Raw genomic sequence first — 25,706 nt, forward strand, 5'->3', positions numbered from 1 at the left:
GCTCTGGAGCTTGCCTGGTAATGGCTATTGTTCTAGGGAACAGTAAATCTATGGCATGAAAGTCAGCATGGCTAAGTGGCTTTAAAATTGCTCGGAAAAGAAAGAGTAATTTGTAAAACACCTTTAAAGTGGGTATTTTTAGACATGTTTTTCTTGCATGATTATGGTCAATTGCAAAGTCATTTATTCACATGTAAGCAAAAGTGTAGAGTTAATTGGTGACTTTCCATTATTACATTATTACCGCTGCATTTTATAGTATATTAATCTATCAGTCTTCACTGAGGCCTCCCTCACCCATCTGTCTGGACTGTATCACAATTTCTGTACTGTTTTTATATATTGTATATTGTTTGTCATTGTGTCTTGCACTTTATTGTATAGTGTACAGTGTTTTGTACTGGAATGTAAAGTGTATATTGTTTTGTATTGTATAATGTATACTGTATTGTATGTTGTATTGTCTTACACATATTACTGTACATTTGCTCATGTGCGCTCTTATTATATAACATTATGTATGTTACATTGTTGTACCTACAACAATTTCTACAGGCCTTGGTATGTGGCAATAAATCTTCTATTCTATTCTATTCTATTCTATTGCTCTCTGTGAATTATAGCCTGTAGATTGGGTATACCCTTTTTCTTCTTCATTTTATTAACCAACATAAATCAAACCAATACATTTAATTGTTATATAGAAGCCGGTATCCTATCCACAGTATCCTATCAGGCTAAACAGAATAAGCTTTGAATCACAATGCAGCACTAGGACACCAGGATTTTTAAAGCTGCACGTTGAATTAAATTTGCACCGCATGGGGGCGTCGTTCGCACACTTTCAAGTACACTACGCATACTCTAGCACCAGAAAGTGCGCTCGGAGAGAAAGAAACATCGGTTCGAACTGTTTATCCTGACGTCAGTTTGAACAAGATCGTCCTGCCCCAGTATCACTTCACGCGACTCTGAACTGCTCTTCGGCTGGATTTCGGGAATCGATGAACGGGAGTCGGTTCACTCACAACTTCGCCATCAAACTACTGGAGCCACTGAAATGTAATGATTTCGACTCGTTTTCCCAGCTGGACTAAGAGCATAAAATGAATACCTGCGCATTTCTCTTGATTCTGGCTGTTCATATTCACGCCGATAGCGTCGAGGGACCAACAGGTAAAGTTCCGTTCATTTCAAGTTAAAGAGGCTGCGCACTTTACAACTTGCGAGTGTTTTGAGGTCACGAGAAACATTTAAGCTCGTGTAAACAAACATAAGATAGCAAAAAGAGGCTGAGTTATGTTTTGAAACTGCTGAACTTGTATAAAAATTGAGAAATTATAGTACTATGAGGTAAAAAAAAATAAATAAATAAAATAATAATAATAAAAATGCCACTGGAAGCTTAAAATGTGTTTTAAGCTGATATATTTTCATTGGTTATGATGATGTGAGACGTCTGTTTGACATTGCCTATGACATGATCAGCGAAGTATGCATTCAGAAATTGTGGGTCTTTTAAATTGTATTTTTTCTTCTTCTTGAAAACACACTAGGAACTTGTTATTTTTAAAGTAAACAGACGTTTTAGTCTCATCTGCGAAGTTATAGTTAGTGGTTAAATTAAAGAATTATTGTTTGTGGGTGCGCGAGATGTACACTGGTGATTTATAAATGTGAGTTTTTGATTATCGAATCGATGTAAGTCTTCTTGCTGTTCCTCGGTACCTGTAAAAAGTTACCATGATACACTGAGAATTGCCCCATCCTTGTCATCACAAATTTTCTTACTAGAAGTTATACATTTTCTGGCGAATGTGTGCGCACATCTTCTCTCAGTAGAACAAATGAGGAGAGTTGAGTGGAGTACAGTGAGTAAAACGAAACCTTTTTTTGATTTACTCGGTTGCGCAATTCTTTGCTGGTAAAAATATTCTCGCGTTAAGTTACTATGTTTATAAATAATTACAGCTTGCTTAAACTCGTCAAATGGGATTTTAGCGCATACTTGGCCTTAATCAAGTTCATAACAAATCTTGTGTTGTGTGTGATACAGTATCTCGAGCTCTGAGAGCGTGAGATTGCTTTTTATCATCTATAAACTGTTAGGATTTCATTATGAGAAGCTTAAAAAACTTGTTGGTTGTCACAAATTACATTTGTATTGAATTTAAAAATGCAAGTTGTGCAAATTAAAATGAGTCTCCTTCAACTTAGGATGCAGCCTACTGCAGTTGTGCAATTGATAATATTGATGATAACATTTGTGATATTTCCTGCTTGAAAAGGGAATATCTTAAACTAGCCTGGTTTGCTGGTTTTAGCCGGTTTAAAATGGTCTCCCCACTTGGCCAAGCGGGTCTAGCTGGCCTCTAGCCTGGAAGTCCAGCAAAAACCAGCAAAAACCAGCGAAGGCTTCCCTACAGAAAAAACAACCAAAACCAATCTAATCTGGTTGTAGCTGGTTTAAGATCATCTCCCAGACTGGCAAAGTTTGTGCTCAGCTGATTTTAGCTGGGAGGTCAGTTGGTCTCCCAGTCTGACCAGCTTTAAACTCCCCAAAACCCCATCTTAGGTTGGTTTTAGAAGTTTTTTTTTCAGCAGGGTTTTTCACCCCCCCCCCCCCCCCCCACACACACACACACACACACAGACACACAGATTATGAACTGCTTCCTCCTCCAGACTGTCAGTGGGCTGTATGAAGACAGAGCAGGTACAGAGAACTGAGGAGTGCAGTGTGTGATTTGCTCATAATCGACAACTCCCTCTGAGCAGCCAGGCTGTAGAAAACGTATCGCATGATTTGGCCAAGAAACTTGACAAACAATCATGATCCGTTTGAGGAAGTTATTGATTTTCCAGTTAACTAAATGGCTTTCATTTAGCAAGCTGTCTTGTAGCTGTAGGGTTGTGTGACTACTGCTGTGGTCTCTGCATTCCCTCTGTTCTTCAGCTGTTCAGTCTAATTCTGGTTTTTGTTGTTTTTTTGCCTGATATACACTGTGCAATACATTCTTATTGTGTATGGCTGCTTTTTCCTTTGTTTTTCCTGTGGACCGGGTGACAGAAGGCAGTGATGAGTGACTTGATGTGAGATGAATACAGGCATTGTAACCATGTCCTAACTTCATTTTTAGCTCTTCTCACCCTCCCCGTTGGGTTGCATGTGTTCCCATCGTGAGCTATGCATCAACTAGCAATAAATGGAAGAGCTTTATTATAAGCATTGATGATATAAACTACAAAGAAAAACACAAAGGCACAAAATCGAAATTATTTTAAAGGATGAATATACTGGTAAGGTTACCTTGCAGATATTGCTTGCTTTAGATGGATGAACTTCTGTTTTGAAAATGCATTCGAATCAGCAGTCCAGTTAGGAAAGATTTTTTTTTTTGTTTTTTTTTTTTGTTTTTTTGTATAATTCTGAATTGCATAAAGATTGCTTGACTGAACTCAAATTTATTTCACCTTTCAAGGATAATTTGTTTTATTTGTTCCTCTGTTTATGATCAGAGGTGCTGTTATTGTCAAAAACACTGTCACAGTCCAAACTGTGTTGCTATGATGGAACTGACACAAGCGTCTCTCAGGAGAATGAAGCACATCATTTGGATGAATAGATTGAATTAGGGAAATAATTAAAACACATGATGATAATTATACAGAGGCTGAGACAGAATGGGGTGGGTTTGCATTAGCTGCCTAATGCTGTCTCTGGAGAATTGACATGCACTGCTCTGTGTTGGTTTTTGCAGCTGTTATATTTTATGATATTTGCATCATGCATATGGATTTAAAAAAAATTTTTTTTTTTATTTTTCAAATTAAATCATATATACACTCACTGAGCACTTTATTAGGAACACTTGTACACCTACTTATTCATGCAATTATTCAATCAGCCAGTCATGTGGCAGCAGTGCAGTGCATAAAATCATGCAGATACGGGACAGGAGCTTCAGTTAATGTTCACATCAACCATCAGAATAGGGAAAAAAAATGTGATCTCAGTGATTTGGACTGTGGCATGATTGTTGGTGCAAGATGGGCTGGTTTGAGTATTTCTGTAACTGCTGATCTCCTGGGATTTTCATGCACAAAAGTTCCAAGAGTTTACTCAGAATGGTGCTAAAAACAAAAAATATCCAGTGAGCGGCAGTTCTGCAGAAGGAAACGCCCTGTTGATGTGAGAGGTCAGTGGAGAATTGCCAGACTGGTTCCAGCTGACAGAAAGGTGATGGTAACTCAGATAATCAGTCTTGTAGTGAGCAGAATAGCGCCTCAGAATTCACAATACATCGCACCTTGAGGTGGATGGGCTACAACATTAGAAGACCACATCAGGGAATTTATTAGGACCATAGTGTTCCTAATAAAGTGCTTGGTGAGTGTATGTAGCCTATATAATATGGCTTTTGGAACTGTGCACAATTTTCTTTATTTCATGATGTAGTTGTGGGCTAAATAGGAGGGAATAGGGTCTGAAATGGGTCTTCAAATGATCTATGCCAATATTTAGAGAGCAGGCTAACTGATGGCCGATATAATACAGATATATACAGTACATTATATGTATACATGTTAATGATAGCAAGTGTGATTTTTACAAAAATGCTGAAGTTAAAATGCTAATTTAATGCAATATTTGAAAACTGAAAATGTACATTATCCATTTGCCAACCGACAAGGCTGTTGGTAGATTTTGAAATTGACACAAGGGGGAACTACCACTTCTATTAATTAGCTAATTTGAAATAGTTATCGTCCAATGCTGATACTCTCGGAATGCCCATAAATCACCCTGGGTAATATATTAGTAATTAGTCTATGATTAGGAGTAAGGGGTAAACATTGTTCACATGATCTATTTGCTATCAACCTTGTTTGGAAAATATATGTTTCTGTTGAAGATTTATCTAGCAGTATGCCTATCTTCCCTAGTGCCTAATTTGCTTTCTCAGGTGTGTTGGATTGTCAGTCCTCCTGCTTACATATAGCTTACACTGCAACCTTTTCTTGTAGTACAGTGCATGACATTTGCATCAAGGTGATATTCATTTTCGGAGATGCATTTGTAAACTGCACTGCTGTAGCCGAGCAAGCCCAAAGCATGGAAAGCTACTGTTTGTGTTTTGAACTGAATGTTTAAAAGAGAAAGTTCATCCAAAAATTACAATTCTCTTTTTACTCGCCCTCATGCCCTCAAATTCGTATGACTTTGTTTCTTCTGTGGAACACAAACAAAGATATTTTAAAGGATGTATGATGTATGACATGAAGTCAATGGAGTCCAAAATTTTCAAGCTCCAAATGGGACATAAAGGCAACATAAAATTAATGCATATGACTGGAGTGGTTTAATCCATGTCTTCTGAAGCGACCTTCTCTCATGAACTTGCCAAATAGACAGTGGAAGTCCAAGATTTTTAACGAATAAGAACTTGAATTCTGGTCTGATTTTCACCCAAAGAGTTTAAATCGCTTGTTTTGCATTTTTGGGTGAGTTATTCCATTAAGGCATCTAACCCCTTAGAAAACATGGTACTTGACCAGCAGCTGTCTTTCTCACTGCCATTTTATATTCATAAATAAGTGCTTTCATCATGGTCAACACTAATAATATCACATGCAAACAGGCTTGTGAGATAAAACGCACTCTGTTTACTTGAAAAGGTAATATTTGCATTGAGAGAACAGAGGCTTGTTGTGATAAAGTTTTATGGAGTTATGAATGGGTAGGATGCCTACAGTGAAATTTTAGAGGGTTTCTCCACTGAATATGCTTGTCTAAACATCAGCGAGACTGCCCAAGTGCCCAGGTGCAGGTGGAAAGGCCATGGGAGGAGGGCTCAGATGTCTCAGACACCGTTTACAGTACATTACTGTACACATCAAACGAAATAATTAATCAGAATGAACCTGACAGTCACATTCCTTGAACTCGGCTGATTGCAGAGTACCTGTAAAAACAGGCAGTGTCGAGGACCCAAGTGACTGGAATTTTATTTTCTTTGTAATTAAGGAAATTGCCTGGTGTTGTTTTTTTTTTTTTTTAAACTTCCATCTGCAGTGGAAGCTCTGAGGAACTTTTTTTATTATTATTAGTTGATGTGGTTAGTGCCACCAAAATAATGAGGTAGTGTGTCGGAGAGGATTTTTAAAAGCAACAGTTGAGAGTGCTTGTTCCCAGCATCAGAAGCAGTTCGTCTCTTGTCAAGAAATGTTTGCTTTGGATTCGCCTGTCAACTGCACTGGATTTGTTAGGTGGGGAGGGGGTTTGGGAAAGGGGGACTGCCAGAGGGCTCTCTTCTTCCCTTCAAACAGCAGAGCTGCTCTGAGTCAACATCTGATTGGAAATGAGTGTACAACAACAGAGAGAACTGGCACTTGCGTTCCTTTTGTTGTCTCTGGAAGACTGCTCCATTCCTCAGTGATTTATCTACACTTTCAAAAAACACTTCCAGTTTCAAGGGGCCATGATGGAAATTTGGCTCTGTAAGGATGGGAAAAGGGGACTGGTGTTTAGATGGGGAAAATGACCATGAACCAGCTTCGGAACAGGAGGACACTTGGATTCCTTGGCTTGCCCTTTTGAGTTGAGTTATGCTAGAGAATGGACAGCTGGGTTGTGAAGACTCCTCAGCTTGGTCTAATACTGACAGTGCTGTTTCTTTAAGGGGACATATTATGCCCCTTTTTACACAATGTAATATAAGTCTCAGATGTCCCCAGACTGTTTCTGTCAAGTTTCAGCTCAAAATACCTCACAGATCGTTTATTCTACCATGCCTTTATACCCCTGTTTTGTAGCCCTGTTCCAAATGGGCTATTTTAGTGTCTGTAGCTTTAAATGCAAAGGAGCTGGAAGTGGGCTGTGCCTTTCCTGCTGGTGCCATGGATACCCCGGCAACAACAATGCAGGAGAAATTAAACAGTTAAAAAATTATAAATAACACGGAGAACACACTAAGTCAATCATCTTACTGTATTGTGCATAAGAAAGTTCGAGTTATGAAATATGATAAACAGCTATAGTTGTCGAAAATACCACTATCGTTTCGTAATCGTTTTTTTAAATAATGACTGGTTTTATTACGTGGAAAATCTTCATTGCATGACCACTCAAGCAGGACTGTGGAGGACGCCAATCAGTTTATATTGTAATCGAAACAGAGCTACAGCTCATTGTTGTGGACTAAGGTAGTTAGGGACTAGTTGCTACGTTACACAAAGCACAATGTTTTCACAACAAGCATTTTTCACGCAATGTGCAAACAAGCAAATTCAGAAAGCCAAATTGCAAACATTAAAAAAGTATAAAGTGCGAAAACTTACGACTTGCAAATCTGAAGTTGGGTCACAGAGAGTTTGTATCAATCCATCCTTGATCCTTAGTTTTGAAGCAAATCCAGCCTTGTGTTGACCATCGTTGATGAAGCAGTCCAAGTTAGCGCAAGTGGCTCTAACGAGGAGATAAATATGGCGGACTGTGCGCTGCTCGCTCAAGTTTTAATGAGGGCGGATCTAAGCTACTTGGGTGAATCTCTTCGCCAGCCATGGGCGGTACCTTTCCCCTGTTGACATCATAAGGGGCTGCAAACCTGAACGGCTCGTTCAGAGACACTGTTTTTATTGACGGGGAAAGGAAAGAAATGAGGGGATGGTCTTTTACCATATTTTGTGGTTGTCTACACACACTGGGGACATATAATTATGTGAAAAAAAATTGAAAAAGTGGATTTTGCATAATATGCCCCCTTTAAAAGCCATGTTAAATCCAGCCTACCAGGTGCAGCTTTATTGAATTTGTTCTCCACCTCCGCCGTAATGCAGGAGGCTGCAGTTCTTTCATTTTTGTTTTGAGGGAACATTTTGCCTTAACCTTTTGTTTAGAGTCTGTTCATCAGCACCAAGTACTGCAGATTGCAGGGATTTATGCATCTTAGGTGGTGAATATATAGTAGTAAACAATGATTGAGACCTAAGGGCAATGTCCTTTTAAGTTGTACTCCACCTGTTGAGGATGTTCTTTGCAAATCATGATGAACATCATGGCATTATCTTTTCTTTTCTTTTTTTTTCTTTTTTTTTTTTTTATAATGACGACCATCATTAAATCAGTGGCATAGGTTTCATGTGATCATTTGGGGGACATGTCCCCCCTTTACCCCACCACCGCCACCAAAAAACATTAAAAAAAAATACACCTCTCTTTGCATTAAACAACCTATTATAGACTATGCTGCAAAATTTAAAAAGTAAAATAATTATGAAGCAAAAAATGATACACTAAACACCAAAACTGGGAAAGGTAATGTACAAAAACATAGAAAAACAATGTTTTGGCCAACAAACATTGCATAAATGTATGACATTTAAAACACAAGTGACAACCTTCCCCAATATAAATTTGACAACATGCCCCAACCTGACATTCATGAAATATACCTTTGTCCTAAGAACACAGACCCTTGCCTAAATGTATGCCAGTGTGGTTTGATTATGTTCACTGGTTTTCCCAAGAGCTGCAACAAAATAGCAGTGATAGTGAACATTTACAGAAAAGGGTAGATTTCACAAAAATTATTCTAATTTAAGAGGGTTTTGAACCACCAAAAGAGTGGTGCCAATGTAGGTATCATACATTCTTGAAAATGGGTAGTTGTGTCCCTGATCCTTGTAAAACTTCCCCATTCCCTGGTCTCCTCTATATTAATGGAATATTTGTTCCAAATGCATTCTATTTGTGGGTCCTTCAACTTCACTAATCTGATGGCTTTTAGGGCAAGGTTAAGGTGAACAATATTTGGTCTATGATGGTGGTTAGGTTTTCTGCGGGCAGGGGATATTGCCATCAGAGTACCTTCTTCCATTCTGGCCAGATTTGCTTGCTTTGTCAGGCTTTTCTCAACATTAGAAAAAGGCAGTCAGTCACTCAACAGTCACTCTCAGCCCCTGAAAAGAGGCACTCTGAGAGATGGCACAGCAGTCAAGGACATAATTGAATGGGACACATTTTTTTAGTTGCAAGATTTCCTCAATGGAGAGGTCAGAAACCTGTCATGCTCGATGGAAACATTAAATGATTTAGGATCTAGAGAAGTAATTTGACACAAAAAAAGGTTACACAAACTCAAAGGATTTTTTAAGATGTTTGGAGACTTCCATTGTTCACTGCTCAAAGAATGTGAGGAATGTACAAGTGCACTGCCTTTGCCCTTTTTTTTATACTCAATTAGACTTGCCTTTATTTTTAGCCAAAGCATATAGTAATAGCTGTAAAAGAAAATTATAACAATAGATGGATTTAATCTGCCAGTGTTTCATTTGCACACAAGTTAAAATCTCAAGATTGAACTTAAGTTAGTTACATGGATATCAAATATTAATAAATTTTGCAGGTACTATTCGCAAAGAGCTTCAGCAGTCATTGTTTGGCTTTCACTATATTGTATTGTATTTTCAAAATTTTTGTTTAACCAGCTGTACATTTAAAATAGGCCTATGTCTTCTCTATTGTTACTTGGAAAAATATGTGATACTCAGCTAGTTTTCATACTGGCCTTTTGTCATGTAATGACCTATTTTGAAGGTCTGTGCTCCAGAGCTTCAGTGCTTTCTTGGTATAAACCATGTGGCCCGGTGGCATTTTCTTTGTACCTTTTCTTGAAACAAATGGGGTGTTCTATTGTCTGAATCATTTTATCTGGTTTGCCATTTCCTGGCAGGTATAATGATCTCAGGATACAAAGTGTCCTCTAAGTAGATCTTTTGTAATTCTCGACTCTTTATTCTCTCATTGTGGATCTCTCTCTCCCCCAAAGCCCCCCCCAATCTTTCTTAGGCTGTACATAATACTGATAAGAGGAAGGGATGGGCGATGTAGCTAAAAAATGCGTGTGTGTGCAGTTTGTATGTCATATGTCTATGGACTATGATAAGAAGGCTAGCACAACAGATGTGAGAAACATGCTTCATAGTAATAGTGATGATTGTGCTGGAGCTCTGGAGGCCTCAAAATCCACTGGCCTCATCTCAGCCCTCGTGCAACACTGACAGACTTGAGAGATTTACACCAACCCTGCCCTTATTCTCCATACTCTGATGTGCCCCAGTCCAGCAGAGATAAAAGTCGTATTGATCCATTAGCACCACAAAGTCAATTTCACCAAGACTCTATCAAACGAGAACCCCCTTTATGACCCATGTGCTTTTGATATAGCCTAGGGACGTGAAATATGGTGGGCATGAAATATAGTGGGTGAAAGCTGGCCGGCTCATACCTGGATTGAATGTTATATGATCATAAAATATTATGGGAAGGATTTAGAATATGTTTGGATTTCCTTGTCCACTATTTTATTACATTTGGGAATGTATGTGTGTGATGGTGTTAATTGTTCATTAGGGATGCACGGATTTAAAAATATTGGGTGTCATTGACTAACCAGGCGTACGCACTTATTTGTGCTTGAAATCTGCTCCTAAACAGCCCGGAGAAGTTTTATCAGATGGTTTAGCATGTTGCGTTCTGTACAACATTGCAATGGTATGGGTCGTTTCTTTACCTTATGGCAGTGCTTGAAGTGTGCAATTGGTGACACAGTACTGGCTGCGATTCTGACTCTTAAAAGGTGCCGGTATGGTGTCCTGTTTGCAAAAAGTTCAGGCGACGGGGCAGAACCGCCAGTGATTTTTCTCTACAAATTTACAACTGTACAGGAGCAGTTGGTCTGAAAGCCCTTATGTGGAAATGGTTTGGGTGAGTTTTATGCTAATTACTAACTTTGGGCACACGCTTCTTCATTTGGAATCATCTGGATTCATTAACATTAGAACGAGGGTAAGAACAAATTCATTTGTGTATGCACCTTTTGTGAATCTGGCGGAAATCTTTCCTGAGAACTTTTGTTGTGCATATAAGTACGCAAAATCCATGGAATTATTGGTGAATAAGACCCATTGAGCCAGTAATTATTATGTTGATATTATGGATGTTAAGAAATACAATGGACAATCCTATAAAGCTATACAAGTTTTTCTAGAAACTCCAGATACACTTTTCAGCAAATATTGGCAGCAAGCACAAGCACACCATCACAGATGCAGTCTTTGATGCTTGTTAGATCCCATTATAAACACACCCATCTGATAGACCACTCTCTGCCTGTCTCCACATTTCTCCATTTCTCTCTCATTCAAACGCACACAGTGACACCCCAGCAGAAAGTTGCTGCCTGTACTGCTGAATATACACAATCTGCAGGAAGCCCTTTTTCCACTCTTTGGATATCCTTTGAGAAAGTACTGAGCTACATAGTCTCAGGCATTGATCTAGGACCAGATTTAGTTTAAATTTCACAAATCCACAGAATTCATTCTCCCCTCCTCGAATGTCACTCGGTCAGGAATGGATATGCGCCAAACCTCCTGACTTTTTCCTCTGGCATATAAATGGTTTTTGCTGCAGAAGTCGTCATCTTTCTCGATTTCCAAAACATCTTCTCTAGCGATGGGCATCTCAAGTAATTTTGAAGTAGCATACTTTAACACATTAAAAAAACTAGCAATCAGATTGATAAAATGAATATATATCCACACCTGTTAGTGCACTTTCTATGTATTCCGGGTTCAATACAAGTAAGGCTCAATAGACAGCTTTTCTGGCATAATGTTGATTACCACAAAAAATAATTTCGACTCGTCCCTCTATTAAAAAAGCAAAAATCGAGGCTACATTGAGGCACTTGCAATGGAAGTGAATGGGGCCAATTTGAAGCTTATATGAATGTGAAGCTTATAATTTTATAAAAGCACTTTAAATTTTGGGTTTACAGAGTTATGTCATCATGGCAACAAAATTGTAAAATTGGATATAGCTGTACACAGAAAAGGTTAGTAAGCGATTTTATGCTCTAAAATCATGTTAATACGCATATTGTTTACGAATCATGGCTATACTTTTGAAACGGTGAGTATTTTAACGTCATTGAAGTCAATTAAGCTTAACTTGTATTGAACCTGGAGTATTTGTGGTTGTTTTAAAATAAGCTAACTTAAACGTGTTTTTCTTGTGAAAAATTTAAATAAGCAATATGCATAAATTAAAACATCATATTTTATTATTTCCAATGGCAGGCAAAGACATGGTGTTCGAGTTTTACTTGTAAAATAGTTAAAGCTGAACGAGTACTCGACAAGTTGATTACTCGTGCACATCTCTATTCTTCTCTGCCCTTGTCTCCAAATTGCACATGTAGTTGTCTATTGTCAAGTTACGCACCATTTCAGAGTTAAATGGAGAGAGGCCAAAAGTCACCGTGGCTTCCACTGTTAGCATCAGCACTCAATGTTTAGTTCACAACATGAAATATGAAACCAAATAAGCAACAGCCCATTCCAACTATGTTTCCCGTTATTGAGTGTAAGCGGTGTGTATTGACAGTTGTAAGCCAGCCTAGCAGGTTCTCATGGGCATTCTTTACCTCCTCAATGTGAGCTAGGCAGCATCGCTCGGCCCATAATCACATCGGCACCATTAAGTCGTTATAGACTAATGAAAAATTGTAAGGTGATTGGAGCTGCTCACGGCTCTTGCTTCTTGAAAAGTGAATTAAGGCTGTGCAGTCACCTCAATTTAAAGCACTTTCATACAACCAGACGGAAAAACATCAAGACTGAAATTGTCAGTTTCTTCTGTTTTACTGCTTTCTATGACACCTGCCGTGTCATGACAGTGTGGTTGTTGTTTGAATGGAAAGTTGGAAGAACCCTCTCTCTCTCTCTCTCTCTCTCTCTCTCTCTCTCTCTCTCTCTCTCTCTCTCTCTCTCTCTCTCTCTCTCTCTCTCTCCCTCTCCGTGGGTGACTTCTGTCTGGTGTGACAGCTGTTCTTGGCAGGTTATGGCATGAATGCACCTGGTGTCAACAGAGCCTGCATCACTGTCACCTCAGCAGACCTCTCTTTCACACCTGTCTGTTCTACCTGAGTCTCTTCTGCGAGTGTATGCGCCCAAGATCACACATTCACGAGATGTTCTCACTTTGTCATATGTGCTTACATATGTCATATTAACTTAGTTTCACAAGCACTTCATAAATGGGAAAGGACATCCCTTTAGTCTACAGCTAATGTAACAGTGGAAACATATTAAAGCTGAAGTGTGTAATTTATGTTCATGTCTGTTTTCAAACCGCAGTTGGCTTAACCGGAGACGCCTTAACAAGCACTCAGTGTTGGAGCTTGGTGCTTAGATGATTCAGACCGCAAGGTACTGCCAAAATTCATGACATAATCAATCTTAAGATTAAAAATAAGACCCCTCTTTGACACGTTTGTGAACAGTAATCACTGAATTTCGAATTTAGTGAAAAGTCATGTCACGCATGATCATTATCGATCATTGTTTTCGTGATCAATTGTTGATGTCACTTCCGAGTACTTGAGTGCTTGTGCTCATTCCTAGCTTTAAAACCACAGACTTAATACATGAGTACCTAAATACTTGTGTGCTTGGAAGTGACAGCAATTGTGATGTTCACACACTGTTTATTTGGAGTCCAGCAGAAACCCTAAATCTAACCCTAACCTAACCTGTGTAACATCAAATAATACTTTGGCAAACAGGATGTGTACAGCTACAGTAGATGGAGTGTAACTTATAGAATGGCTTTTGAGATGTGTTTTCTATGTATATTTATGTTTTTATAGTTAACTTGGCACAACATATAAAAAGCAGCAAGATGCAATGCAATGTCAACTGATGTCCATCTGACACAGGGTTTGGGTTTGTAATTAAATAAACAATACACCGGTCTACCGAACTTGTTTCGTGCACATGCTCTCCCTCACAGACACACGCAAAATGAGTTAGGGGCCATTCACACTGAACATATTTTTGCGTGTCTGCTCTGTTTTTCCATTGTTTTCCTATGTAAACACATGCTGGACTTTGACTGTTTGACTGTTGCACTTGGACTGGCACATTTTTAGACACCGTGTCAAGCTAAAATGAACTTAAAAGGGCCACAGTGCCCTTGTTAAAACTGTGTATGTTTGCTGTTTCTATATTTTTAAGAATGTTGGCTATGATGCTAACATAAAATACAGCCTATTACAACAGTCCTTGCTAGGAGAAGAAATAATAAATAGAGTAAGTGATTTCGGGTGGGGTTCGGGCTTAAAATCTGATGGCACCGTTTGGGCCGGGTGGGGTTAGGCCACACGGTCTCTGGTATGGGTCGGGTTAAGGTTTAATTTCAAGGCCTGTGCAGACCACTTTTGCTGAGTAATTGGCTGATTTATCTGTCGAATTCTCAATCAATCAAAATGACCCAAAATGCACATCCCTACTTGGTACGCCTCTATTATAGAGCAAATCTAGCACTCTTGAAGCTAAATGCAGACCCTTTATACTCTTCAGGTTAAAGCAAAGATGTCTTCTGAAATCACTAAACATTTTGTTTGTTTCTGGTAGTTTTTTTTAATAATTCTCTCAGATTATCTCTGTCCACACCTACACAATCCTGCATTTGTGTGGCATATAGAATGATTTTCTCCCACATGTCCTCCAAATAGTGTGGAGACATCAACGGTAGCTTTGCCAGTGCCTGCTGAGTAGATGCTGAGCAGTTCATAAGATGTACGGTATGATCAGACATATGATTTTGACTTGTGAATCTGGCACAAAGATAACTGCATGAGTGAAAAGAGCAGATGACTGGTGAGCCATTTGGATTCAGGTGCACTTGCTTGGAGACTTGAGAATGAAGGATTATTGATCAACTGCAGACTGCCAGAAAGAGCTTATCACTTTATTTGGTGTTCTTCTCCCAGTTCTGTCTCTCGAGTCTTTGGACTCTATTCCCAGATCACGATCAGATCGCCTTAGATGAAGTGGCTCTTCCCCTTGTCATGTTGCTTCTCTCTTTGTCATCTACGCTCTCTTTCTCTCTAGTCTTCTTTTAGTGTTTCTCCTATCTAGGGCTGAGTGATATAATAAATATTCATAATATAATAAATATGAATATCATGATCATTTTAATGCAATTTTTATTTGTCCATTAAAAGGATAGTTCACCCAAAAACTGAAAGCCATCCAAATCTGTATGACATTCTTTCTTCCTTGAAATACAAAATGAGATGTTAGGCAGAATGTTAGTCTCGGTATTCACTTTCATTGCATCTTTTTTCCATATAATGAAAGAAAATGGCGACTAAGGCTAACGTTCTGCCTAATATCCTTTTGTGTTCCAAAGAAGAAAGTCAAACAGATTTGGAACAACATGAGGGTGATAATGTTTAAGATGGCATTAGAGTTGGTAAGTTCAATTCATTTTCGTGGATCAGTTGAAACTCTCGGTTTCAATGAATCGATTTGGAACTTTGATTTGCTTCCGATTTTCATTCGATTCAATTAAATATTACTGTTAATTATGATGCATTATATTGGTGTATATAAATAAAATCATTAAATATCACTCTTCCTTGTGTTCATTTTGTGAGAAACATGCCTTTAACATACATTAAACATATTAATTTACTTTGCAATAATGCCTGCTTAGAAATTATGGATCCTCTGAATGAAAACAATAGCCCTTTAAAGCCATATCTGAGCAAATAAATAAATATCGTGATATGTTTTGAATATCTTCAAAATACTGAAAAAAGCCCTACTATTCTCCCTCTTGTTCCCTCTCAGATTGCCCTTCATATACTCAGGCTCTGCTGAAATCAGCACGCAGTCCTTAGTTGACATCCATAATGCATAGGCATGTGCTTGAGTAAGCTTGCTGGAGTTTGTGTTCCGTCTCTTGGGACAGGTTGTCTGGCTCACCTTGAATCCAGAAAGGTTTCAGCGTTCACTCAGAGAACTTCTCTATCCCTTTCTCGTACTATCATGTCTATCTCGTTTTCCCTGGGAAGTACTCAGCCTCTCAGTTTCCGGATGCTAATCAGGAATGAGGACTGACTGATAGAGAATTCTGGCCTTTATTCTCATCTTATCTTGGTATCAGTGTTAATACAGCTAGCTCAGTACTAGTTGGACCTACGCTTTTGCTCCATTTAACATATGAGAGAGTATCATTCTTGCCTGCAGCCCTTGTAGATCAATGGATTGAAAGCTTTGGGGTCTTAAGTGTCATAAGGATGATATATTTATCCTTTTATTGTAGCCTGCCTAGGTTCTAATACAACCACCCTGCTGAAGAGACCAGGATGAACTTTCATGTTGGTTCAGGCTGGTTTATGCTGGTTAGTGTTGGCCTATCTGGTGAACAAGCATAGCCAAGGTGCAGCTGGTGAAGCTAGTAGACCTAGCAAGCATAAGTTAATGCGATTTGCACAGCTACAGATTTCAGGGTTAAGCTATTATGCATATTGTAGGTATTTAGTTCTTTCAAGTAAATAAGCATACAGAGGAGTGAAAGGAGGACTGTGTGGGTGTGGCCTCAAAAACAGTTCCCATGAATGCATCTGGAGAATAGCCATTGTGCCTGGAGATGAGGCAGCTTTAATAAAAGACATAGAGTATAACGTAACATAACTTGAGTAACGGTGTAGTATATCCTCATTTGTTGGTGCTTTTTGGCCCCAGGACTTGGTTTGATTACATTTCAAGTACACGTGAACTGCATTAGATCCTAATTGGTTGTACTTTATTTAAAAAAAAAAACAAAAAAACAATTTCAAGCAGCTTGTTCTCTAAACTCCCTTCATCTACCATTGGTTGAACAAACATATAGTCCCGCCCCAAACGTACACCACTGTTTGCGTCAGTGTTACTGTGTTGGGCTGGTCGGGATGCTTAAACAAACAGAGCGATGTTTTGAAAACGCATTAATTTTGCTACATTTGTGCATTTATCCACACTGGAATGGCGTTTTTCTCTACAGAAATGGAGACTCTACAGAAAATAGAAAAACGCTGTCCATAACTGCATAATTTTGCAAACTATGCCATTAGGAAACTGAAAGCGCAAGTTAGGAAACGTTATCAAACTAAAATGACTGTTGACGTGGCCTCAATGTTTACACTTTTTGAGGAAACCTAAGAATGGATTATTCATAGTTACTATTAGCTATATACTGTATAATCTACTACATGTGGGCTTCAATTCTTTATAGCACCGCAACATTGGTACAAAACAGTGTTGATAACTATGCAATATTTAAATGCATTTGTTGGCTGTTTGCTGATGTTTTGCATTGTATTGCACCCTGTGATATCCTTTTGTTTTCATTTGTATCATGAAACGCTTTTGTTTCTCCCTTGATCCGTAAGCTGGTCAGACTGGCTAATTGAGAATGGGTTTAAGCAGGGATTAAACCAGCATGAGATGTAGGTGGATGAGGGAGGCGTGCACTATTCCACCATCATGTGACACCGAGTAGGAACAGAACAAAGAGCTGCAGACAATGACCTCAGTGGCATCAAGTGAGCTCACATTCTCAGTGGCATTCAACATTAACGGTTTCACAATCTCTTATTCTGGCCTCTCCTTCACATTTTTTTCAGTCTTGATTTAGGTGCATTGCTGCGTGAAAGGTGTTGTGTCCAAAATTTTCATTGCGGCATAGTAATGATTTGTGGTCTGAACAACTTTTTCCACATGGTTAAAACAAAAACAAAGCTTTGGGACTAGGGATGGGTCCAACCACCAACTAGTTTAGGTCGACTATTTAAAAAAAAAAAATTTTTTTTTACATAGCAGCTATAGCCATACACATTCAGAGGGTCGTCTTTGGCCATTGCATTGTGTCACGTCTTTGTTTTGTTTTTCTCGACACACGCTTTGCATTTTTAAGATGGTGTGTCAAGTTAAAAAAAAAAGCAGGGTAACTAAAAACCTTTAAAAGGAATAGATCACCCAAAAAGGAAAATTCTCTCATCATTTACTCCCCTCATGACATGCCAGATGTGAATGACTTTCTTCTGCAGAAAACAAACAAAGATTTTTAGTAGAATATCTCAGCTCTGTAGGTCCACACAATTCAAGTGAATGGTGACCAAAACTTTAAAGCTCCTAAAAGCACATAAAAGCAGCATAAAAGTAATCCATAAAACTCCAGTGGTTTAATCCATGTCTTCTAAAGGGGATCTAATCGGTTTTGATTAGATTGCCTCAGGAGACATGGATTAAACCCCAAAATAATTTTTTTTATTGCTTTTTCTTCTGTGGAACGCATACAATGATGTTAGGCAGAATGTTATCCTGTCACCATTCACTGTCATGTAGGGCTGTCACGATTATGAAATTTGGCTGACAATTAGGGCTGCAACTAACGATTATTTTGATGATCGATTAATCTAACGGTTATTAGAATGATTATTCGACTATTCAACAATTGCAACGATTAATAATTAGCTCTTAACCAATTATTCAGCTTGTGCCCTGACTTAAAAGGTTGTATTAAACATGCTTACTAACAATAAGGAGGACAAAATCATCTTTTAAAAATACCTCTAAATGACATTCACTGAGTTAAAGGGAAAACAAATACTTTTTATTAAGTTTAATTTAGTAAAGTAATGCACTGCAAAAAACCCTATTGTTATCAAGTGTTTTTGTCTTGTTTTCCATTTAAAATTGTCTAAAAATCCTTAAAACAAGATACATTTACTTGAGAAGCAACATACAAGTTATTTAGACTTGCTTTAAGAGAATGTATCTTAAATATAAGTGTATTTTGTATACAAGTGCATTTTTTTTCACTTGGTTATACTTCTGCGAGTGCAGTAGACAATAGACAATACATACTTATATTCAAGATCTATTCTCTAAAAGCAAGTCTAAATATCTTATATGCTGCTTCTCAGGTGATTGCATCTTAATTTCTAAAGGATTTATATATATTTTATAATTATTTGTATTTTATATTATATTCAGCATTCTCAGATAACAATTTTTGTTAAATGTACATTGTTTTAAAGGAGTTTTAGATATTTCTATTGGAAAACAAGCCAAAACAAAAACAAATCAAAAACGTATTTTGTTTCAGTATATAATGGGGTGAAGACTGCCCTCTCTCACCTTTCTGTTTACTTCAATCCATCTTTAACTCACAAAAAAACAAACTCTCTCTTATTAATAAAGCTGCATATTGCCAATTTTCTTCGCGATAACAGATGCTCAGTGACATATATATTATGATTCAATAAGTCAATATAACGTTCAGTGAGCCATCACGTTATAATCTAGCTGCATTAAGCATGCGCACTCGAGGGTCGAGTGTCCCAACGACAGAGTGTGCATCAGCCGGGTGCAGTTTAAATCTCTCCCCCTTAAATTGAGACACTTCCCGCAACTCATAGAAAAAGCGCTGATCGCACAGAGAAATGCCAGTTTCGGAGTTTGTAGTTATTTACATGACCTGCTTCCATATTATTTTAACTTTAATAAAGCTATAATGCATTAAATATTGCTGCATTTAAGATGTAGCGCCGGGGTGTTTCCTTTAAAGATGCTCGACACGCAAGTTTTGCTTCAGTGGAGCCGCAGCTCCAGCTCCACTTATTCCACAACGAGAGTGCTTCTGTATTTACTTATTTTGTATTTTTTATTATTTCCCTCATACTTTGCGATCTACATCACCTGAAGCTGTTTGGAAAGTTTAGAGTGCGTCTGGACTGTGAGCTGTGTAATTCTTCCTCTATTCAGTCAGGCGCGAACTGCAGTGCTGCTCTCGCACGTCATCATTAGAGTTTAATGTGATCTCTTGTTACGTTAAATGAGATCAAATGACTATTTGACAATGAAAATTTTTGTTGACAGTTTTTTTTTTATTGTTGATGTTTTCGATAATGTCGACTAATCGTTTCAGCCCTACTGACAATTAATTGTATGTTTTAGGGCTGTCATGATTATGACGATTATGACGATTATGACGATTATGTTTTAGGGCTTTCACACAGTGTTTCCTACAGAATTCAGCTCTTGCAGCGGGGGGAAATACTCCACCACTCAGGGCGCTTTGGGGGGAATACAATTTGTAATACTAAAACATCAGAAATTTTAAAACAGTCTCGCCTAAATATCACACAGGGGCTACTTTTCTCACTTCTTACCTCCTGTTTTTATTCAGATAGAATTTTTATTTTTTATTTTAAGTATACAGTCTACATTAAACACTACAGAAAACACTGCTTTAATGATTATGACGATTAAATGTCATACACAGGGTTCGTACAAAGTCTTGAAACTTTGGAAAATGCTTGATTTTCACAGTTAGGTTTTCAAGGTTTGAAATATGTTTGAATTTTGAATATTTTCCTTAAATGCTTGATTTTTCCTTAGGTTGTTCCTTAGAATGTTATCAAATATTTAAAATCATTTCAAATTTTCAATGACTGCTGGCTGGAAGAGGAGACATAAAATATCTCTGTGCAGAGGAACAGGGCTGGTGCTGGTCAAATTGATGCCCTATGCAGAGCTCCGTGTTAGTAGGAATGGCTTAGCACTTATCAGCCATTCTGAAGATATAAGCTGAGACAAAGATTTCGTTAAAACTTTTACTTTGGAATAATTTACATTCAATATGTAGTATCGTATGAATACTTAAAAGTAGGGCAGAAAGTCAACGTATGTGATCAATTAAATATGTTAAATGTAGGGCTGAGAATATAATCAAAATAATTCAAATTCAAATAATTCAAAATAAAATCGAAATCGCGATATGGCCCAGTATGATTTATTAAACTCACCAAAAAGGCTGTAATTTCATTAAATAAATGTACTTATAGTCTGATTAGCATGGTCTAAGCACGACCACTGTTTTCAACTGTCTCAGCGGCTCGCAAACAGTGAACTGCCCGCACAAACTCCATCTGTCTCTGGAGTGTTCTGAGTTTGGTTCGCAATTAGTCTGCAGTGTGTTTTTCTTATAACTTGCACTGAGAACACTAAGTACTAAGAAATCACTTTATTTTCACATAATTAAAAACAGTCTCATAATAACGTGACACTGAGGTACAGAAGAGGAGGAGGTGGCATTTTACCACATTGTAATTCAGAATGTAATTATGCAAGAAATGTAAATGTCTTCAGTTAACCTTAAAGGCTTGAGGGTTTAATAAGACCAATGCTGTGTGACTGTTATGAAATTCCGACAGAAATATTACTGTTGTACTACAATAAAATTAACATATTCAGTAAAAATCGTTCAATATTATATTACAGTAATATAATACAGTTCTCTAATGAAATATCTTAAGAGTTATCACGGACGTCCCTGCATGACGTTTTACATTAAATCATTTAGTATAATATGTAGGCAAATATTGTTGTTTATTCATCAGCTATGTATTGATATGTTGGTACCATTTAGTATAATATATATATATCAGCTACATATGTATTGATATGTTGGTACATTTACCAATTTTAATATGATTATCAAAAATTTATATTTATCGTCCATGAACTAATTAAGTGGAAAACATGACTTGATTATTTTAAACTTGCAGTAACCCTGTTTTGCTGATAAGCAGTGTTACATGTTCAAAGGCCTTGTTGAATGTATTTCCCAGTCTGGCTGTACAACTATCCCTTACATATTTTAGCTCTCAGAACAGCTGAAATCACTCATAATATTCATAATAACATAATATTCTTCAAATCAGTCTTAATAATTGCAGTCACATCTCATACTGGTGTGGGGGAAAATCCCATCACACTAAATTTATTTCTGCTGCAGATGTGCATGTTTAGAGGTGAGATTACACATGCATCTCATATCTTGTCACTGAACAGCTTGTATTTTTAAAAGCAGTCTTTTAGCCTTTATTCAAATAGCTGGGGACAAAATGCAGTTGCTTTTATTTGAAGAAAAAAAAAAAACACCCACACAAACTATCTTTAAAAATAGCCAAATCTATTTGATATTTCTTTTAATTTTCCACATGGAAATGAGTAAGTAACTACAGTAACCAGTATTTGTTTTCCCCCACGGTAATTCACTTCCTATCCACCTTATTTTGCAACGTGTAAGTAGTGGCTGCATTTCCGGTGAATGTGACAAAGCTCTGCTGTCATTGACCGTAATGTAAATAACTAGAAGGATGATAATAATACCAGAATTTACTGATATAAGTTTATAAACTATCACACAACCACAGGATGTATAGCAGAATAATGTGCCAACATCAGATTATTTTTTAACATCAGCATTTATAGTAAAAGAGTAAGTAAATCATTCACTTGTTGCTGTGTGTTGTTGTATTGAAGAGATGGTAATAAACTTTACCGAGATTGTGATGATGCAATCTCTATTGTCTCCATGTAAACCTCTGTTCATATGTACCTGCATAACCTCCGATGATGTCTTTATTTATTTATTTCCAAAGGCTATGTTTCATAAGCCATGCTGAATGTGAGATCTGCGTGTCTGTTTACTATGTACCGCTAAGAAAGAGAGAATGCTCTCTGACAAGAGCAGAGAGTAAAATGCGTTTATTTATTTGCCAAGATGAAACAAGATGCAGTTTTTGTGCAAAGAAAGTTGAAGCAGCATTTTCCCTGCAGCTTTCTCCTCTCTGCTGGTTGTGTAAAGTTTGTGGAGGCGTGTCAGATGGTGTGTAGGACTGGCCTATCAGCGCCTGATTTCATTAATTCTGCCAGTGCAACAGTGTGTGATAAAACGATTGCAAAATGCGGTAAACGGTAAAACTATATGCGCTCAAAACCATGAAAATCGTAATTAATGATAATAATATGACGACATATATTGTCAGCCTGTAATATAAAGCAGCATAATGTAGTATTTTTGTATAGCTAAAATAGCTGGAAGTGGTCCACATTTAAGGTTGATAATGGTGGTGCCCTAGCTATGCTGAAAAATAAGATGGATAGATAACCGATGCTGACAGTATCTATGTATTAATGCAACACTTTGGTTTTAATCATATTAAGGATTCCAGTCTTAGCTATCTATGGGTTTAAAGGAATTCTTGAAACTTTCATTTTGATAGACTGGGCAATGTTTTAAATCAAAGAGGATGCTTTTTGATCATTGCATTTTTGTCATGTAAAATGTAGAATTGGATAATAATTAAAGCCTCAAGTTGCTTGAAAAAGAAGATTAAGGTACCATAAAAATGCTTGAAAAGTGCTTGAATTTCACACTTAAAAAGCTGTATGAACCCTACAAATGAATTGTCATGCTTTTGTCATAGGTGTATGTGTATGTGTGCTTTATAAACCTTAAGAAGTCATTTATTCATATTAACTTTAACATGATTTCCTTTCAGGCTTTACAAACTTATGAATGTCGTTAAAAATTGTATATATATATATATATAGTTTTTTTATTTTTGTATTTTCTTTACATATTTCAAAATACTTAGCATATCTGTCTCTTTATTTGGTCAACTTTAGTCTTGGTCCATTTTGCATTTACACCGTTGTTGTTGGAACCCAGCCAACCTGAATAGCTATTATATTATATTATATTATATCATTAGAGCCCAACCGATATGGGATTTTTGAGACTGATACCGATTTTAGAGGGGGAAAATCACCGATTACTGATATGGTGCCAATATATTTAATTTGAGCCAGGATGAAAACAGACGTTTTCTATTTAGATTGTGCACTGATTTTGCGCTGATATGACTATGCAAAGGTACCCTTAAATATTTTTATCAAAGAATATTTGACATTATTATTATACATTGTCAACAAATTCTAGAAATGAACACTGAGAAAATAAAGAATAAATAAAAAAAAAGAAATAGCTAAATAAACATCAGTACGGTACGTTCAGTATCAGTCAGTTGCTGACCATTTAAATAAAGAATAAATTAAAATTATAGCTAAATTAACAGCAGTACTGTATGTTTAGTATCAGTCAATGGCTGACCATTTAAATAAAGAATAAATAAAAATAAAATACATGGCTAAATAAACATCAGTACTGTTTAGTATCAGTCAATTGCTGACCATTTAAATAAAGAATAAATAAAATACATAGCTAAATAAACATCAGTAGTACTGTTTAGTATCAGTCAGATGTTGACTATTTTAATACTGCCAGTCAATTAGGGGCAGGTTGTAAAGCAAAAAGCATTTACACCTGCCGAGTCAAGAGATAAACAGCGGCAGTGGTGTTACACCGTATTCTGTTATACAAGTTCAGGGGAAACTTTCAACAGTGGAAAACCAGACTTTTAAATATTATATTTTATAAATGGAACGACTGGAATTGTTTGGTTGAAGGTGGTACCAATCTGTGAATCCTGTACAAAACAGTTTGGTGAATCCATGTTTACACCTTAGCTTCCACTCAGCTGACAAGGTATGAAAGTAGCTATGTGGTTAGCTAGTTAGCTATATAAGCTCGTTGTCACGAAGAGTAAAAGATGGATGTTGTTTATTTACTTTCTGGCATTGCGTCTCACCAACTAGGTAACAATGTAGTGTGAAATCAACACTCAACGGACACAACCCACCACCGTTGTCTGCTGAGCTGCAAAAAGTTTCTCTGATGCTTAACTTTCAATCTGCTACATTACTGACTGCACTGACAAACTATAGCTGGCTAACAGCAAACAGATGTGATAAACATTAGTGACATGGTTGTCAGGGACAGGTTTAACGTTATATTAGTTATATTGAAAAGAGAAAATGATGGGGTCATTGTTTATTAACTTTCCAGTATATATTTCACAAACTAGTTAGCAACTTACCGTGAAGACACCGCTTAACTCCGTACTGTCTGCAGAACCACTGTCAGCTCAGCTCTGTAAAAAAAGTCGGAGCGCACTCTGCCGGACAAACTACGTTATGACACCAATTCTAAGTCACCCAAAGCATTGTTTTCTGCATTATATGTTCTGAAAAAATACGTTTTCATATCTGCGCATATCGGAAAACATATATGCCGATACCGATATATCTGTGAAAGGCTAATATCGGTCTGGCATTATATATTATATTATATTATATTAGGGTTGCGTGGTATACCTGTATACACCAAATATCGCGATACCAAAAAAATGTAAATGGTACGATATCATCTTGTTGCTTATTATGGTAATATTTGACAGTATGTTGCTATTAGCAAAATCTTATGAGATGTGAAAGTTTTGAGAAAAACTCTATATGGCCAAGTGTGATCATTAAACAGCAGTAGGGTGTCATTTAAATAAATAATATACAGTCCCATTCGCTGTCTGCTACAGAATGAACGAGAAATGCCACTCTGCTCTATCTACTTTACATACACACACAGACGCACGCACGCACGTGCGCACAAACGCAACTCGCACTACTGGTGCTTGATTTTCAAGCAGTGTGTTTAATGTATAAAAGGTTGTGAATATGCAGATCTTGTCCAGTGCGGTGCAGCATGGAGATTTTAGATGGCCAGTCATGACGGGAGTATTACAGCATTCTGAACTCAAACGTCTGTTAAAATAAAAGTCCCGCTAAAATGAAAGCTCTATTTATGTGTGAAAATTGATGACAGAAAAATATAACTAGTGTATAAAAATGTAATATTCAAAAAGTAGCAATAATACTCATAATAACAGTAGTATAATATTAAATGGGTGTATTGTGTTTATTCTGATTATTATCATCTGTAAGCAATAACACAGAAGTGTACTGAATATCAGCATGTTGTGATTCAGCCATAGAAGCCTTGTGTCTGAGGTAATCAGATTTTTTTTTTCATTAATGTTTTCATCAATACTGTAAAGCTC

The 25,706-nt window shown here is 37.2% G+C and overlaps 1 protein-coding gene across 11 annotated transcripts in view; it reads left to right on the plus strand.

Annotated features, from left to right (window-relative positions):
• The first annotated feature begins 945 nt into the window (after window positions 1-945).
• The window catches only part of LOC127453603 (receptor-type tyrosine-protein phosphatase U-like), a 374,740-nt gene continuing 349,979 nt past the window's right edge, over window positions 946-25,706 (plus strand). For all 11 annotated transcript variants that reach the window (XM_051720082.1, XM_051720086.1, XM_051720087.1 and 8 more), the window contains exon 1: window positions 946-1,176. In XM_051720082.1, the coding sequence (XP_051576042.1) occupies window positions 1,107-1,176 (70 nt within the window). In that variant the 5' untranslated portion in view covers window positions 946-1,106. The remainder of the gene's footprint in view (window positions 1,177-25,706) is intronic.

Source organism: Myxocyprinus asiaticus, chromosome 16 (genome assembly GCF_019703515.2).
Source record: "Myxocyprinus asiaticus isolate MX2 ecotype Aquarium Trade chromosome 16, UBuf_Myxa_2, whole genome shotgun sequence".
NCBI lineage: Eukaryota > Metazoa > Chordata > Actinopteri > Cypriniformes > Catostomidae > Myxocyprinus > Myxocyprinus asiaticus.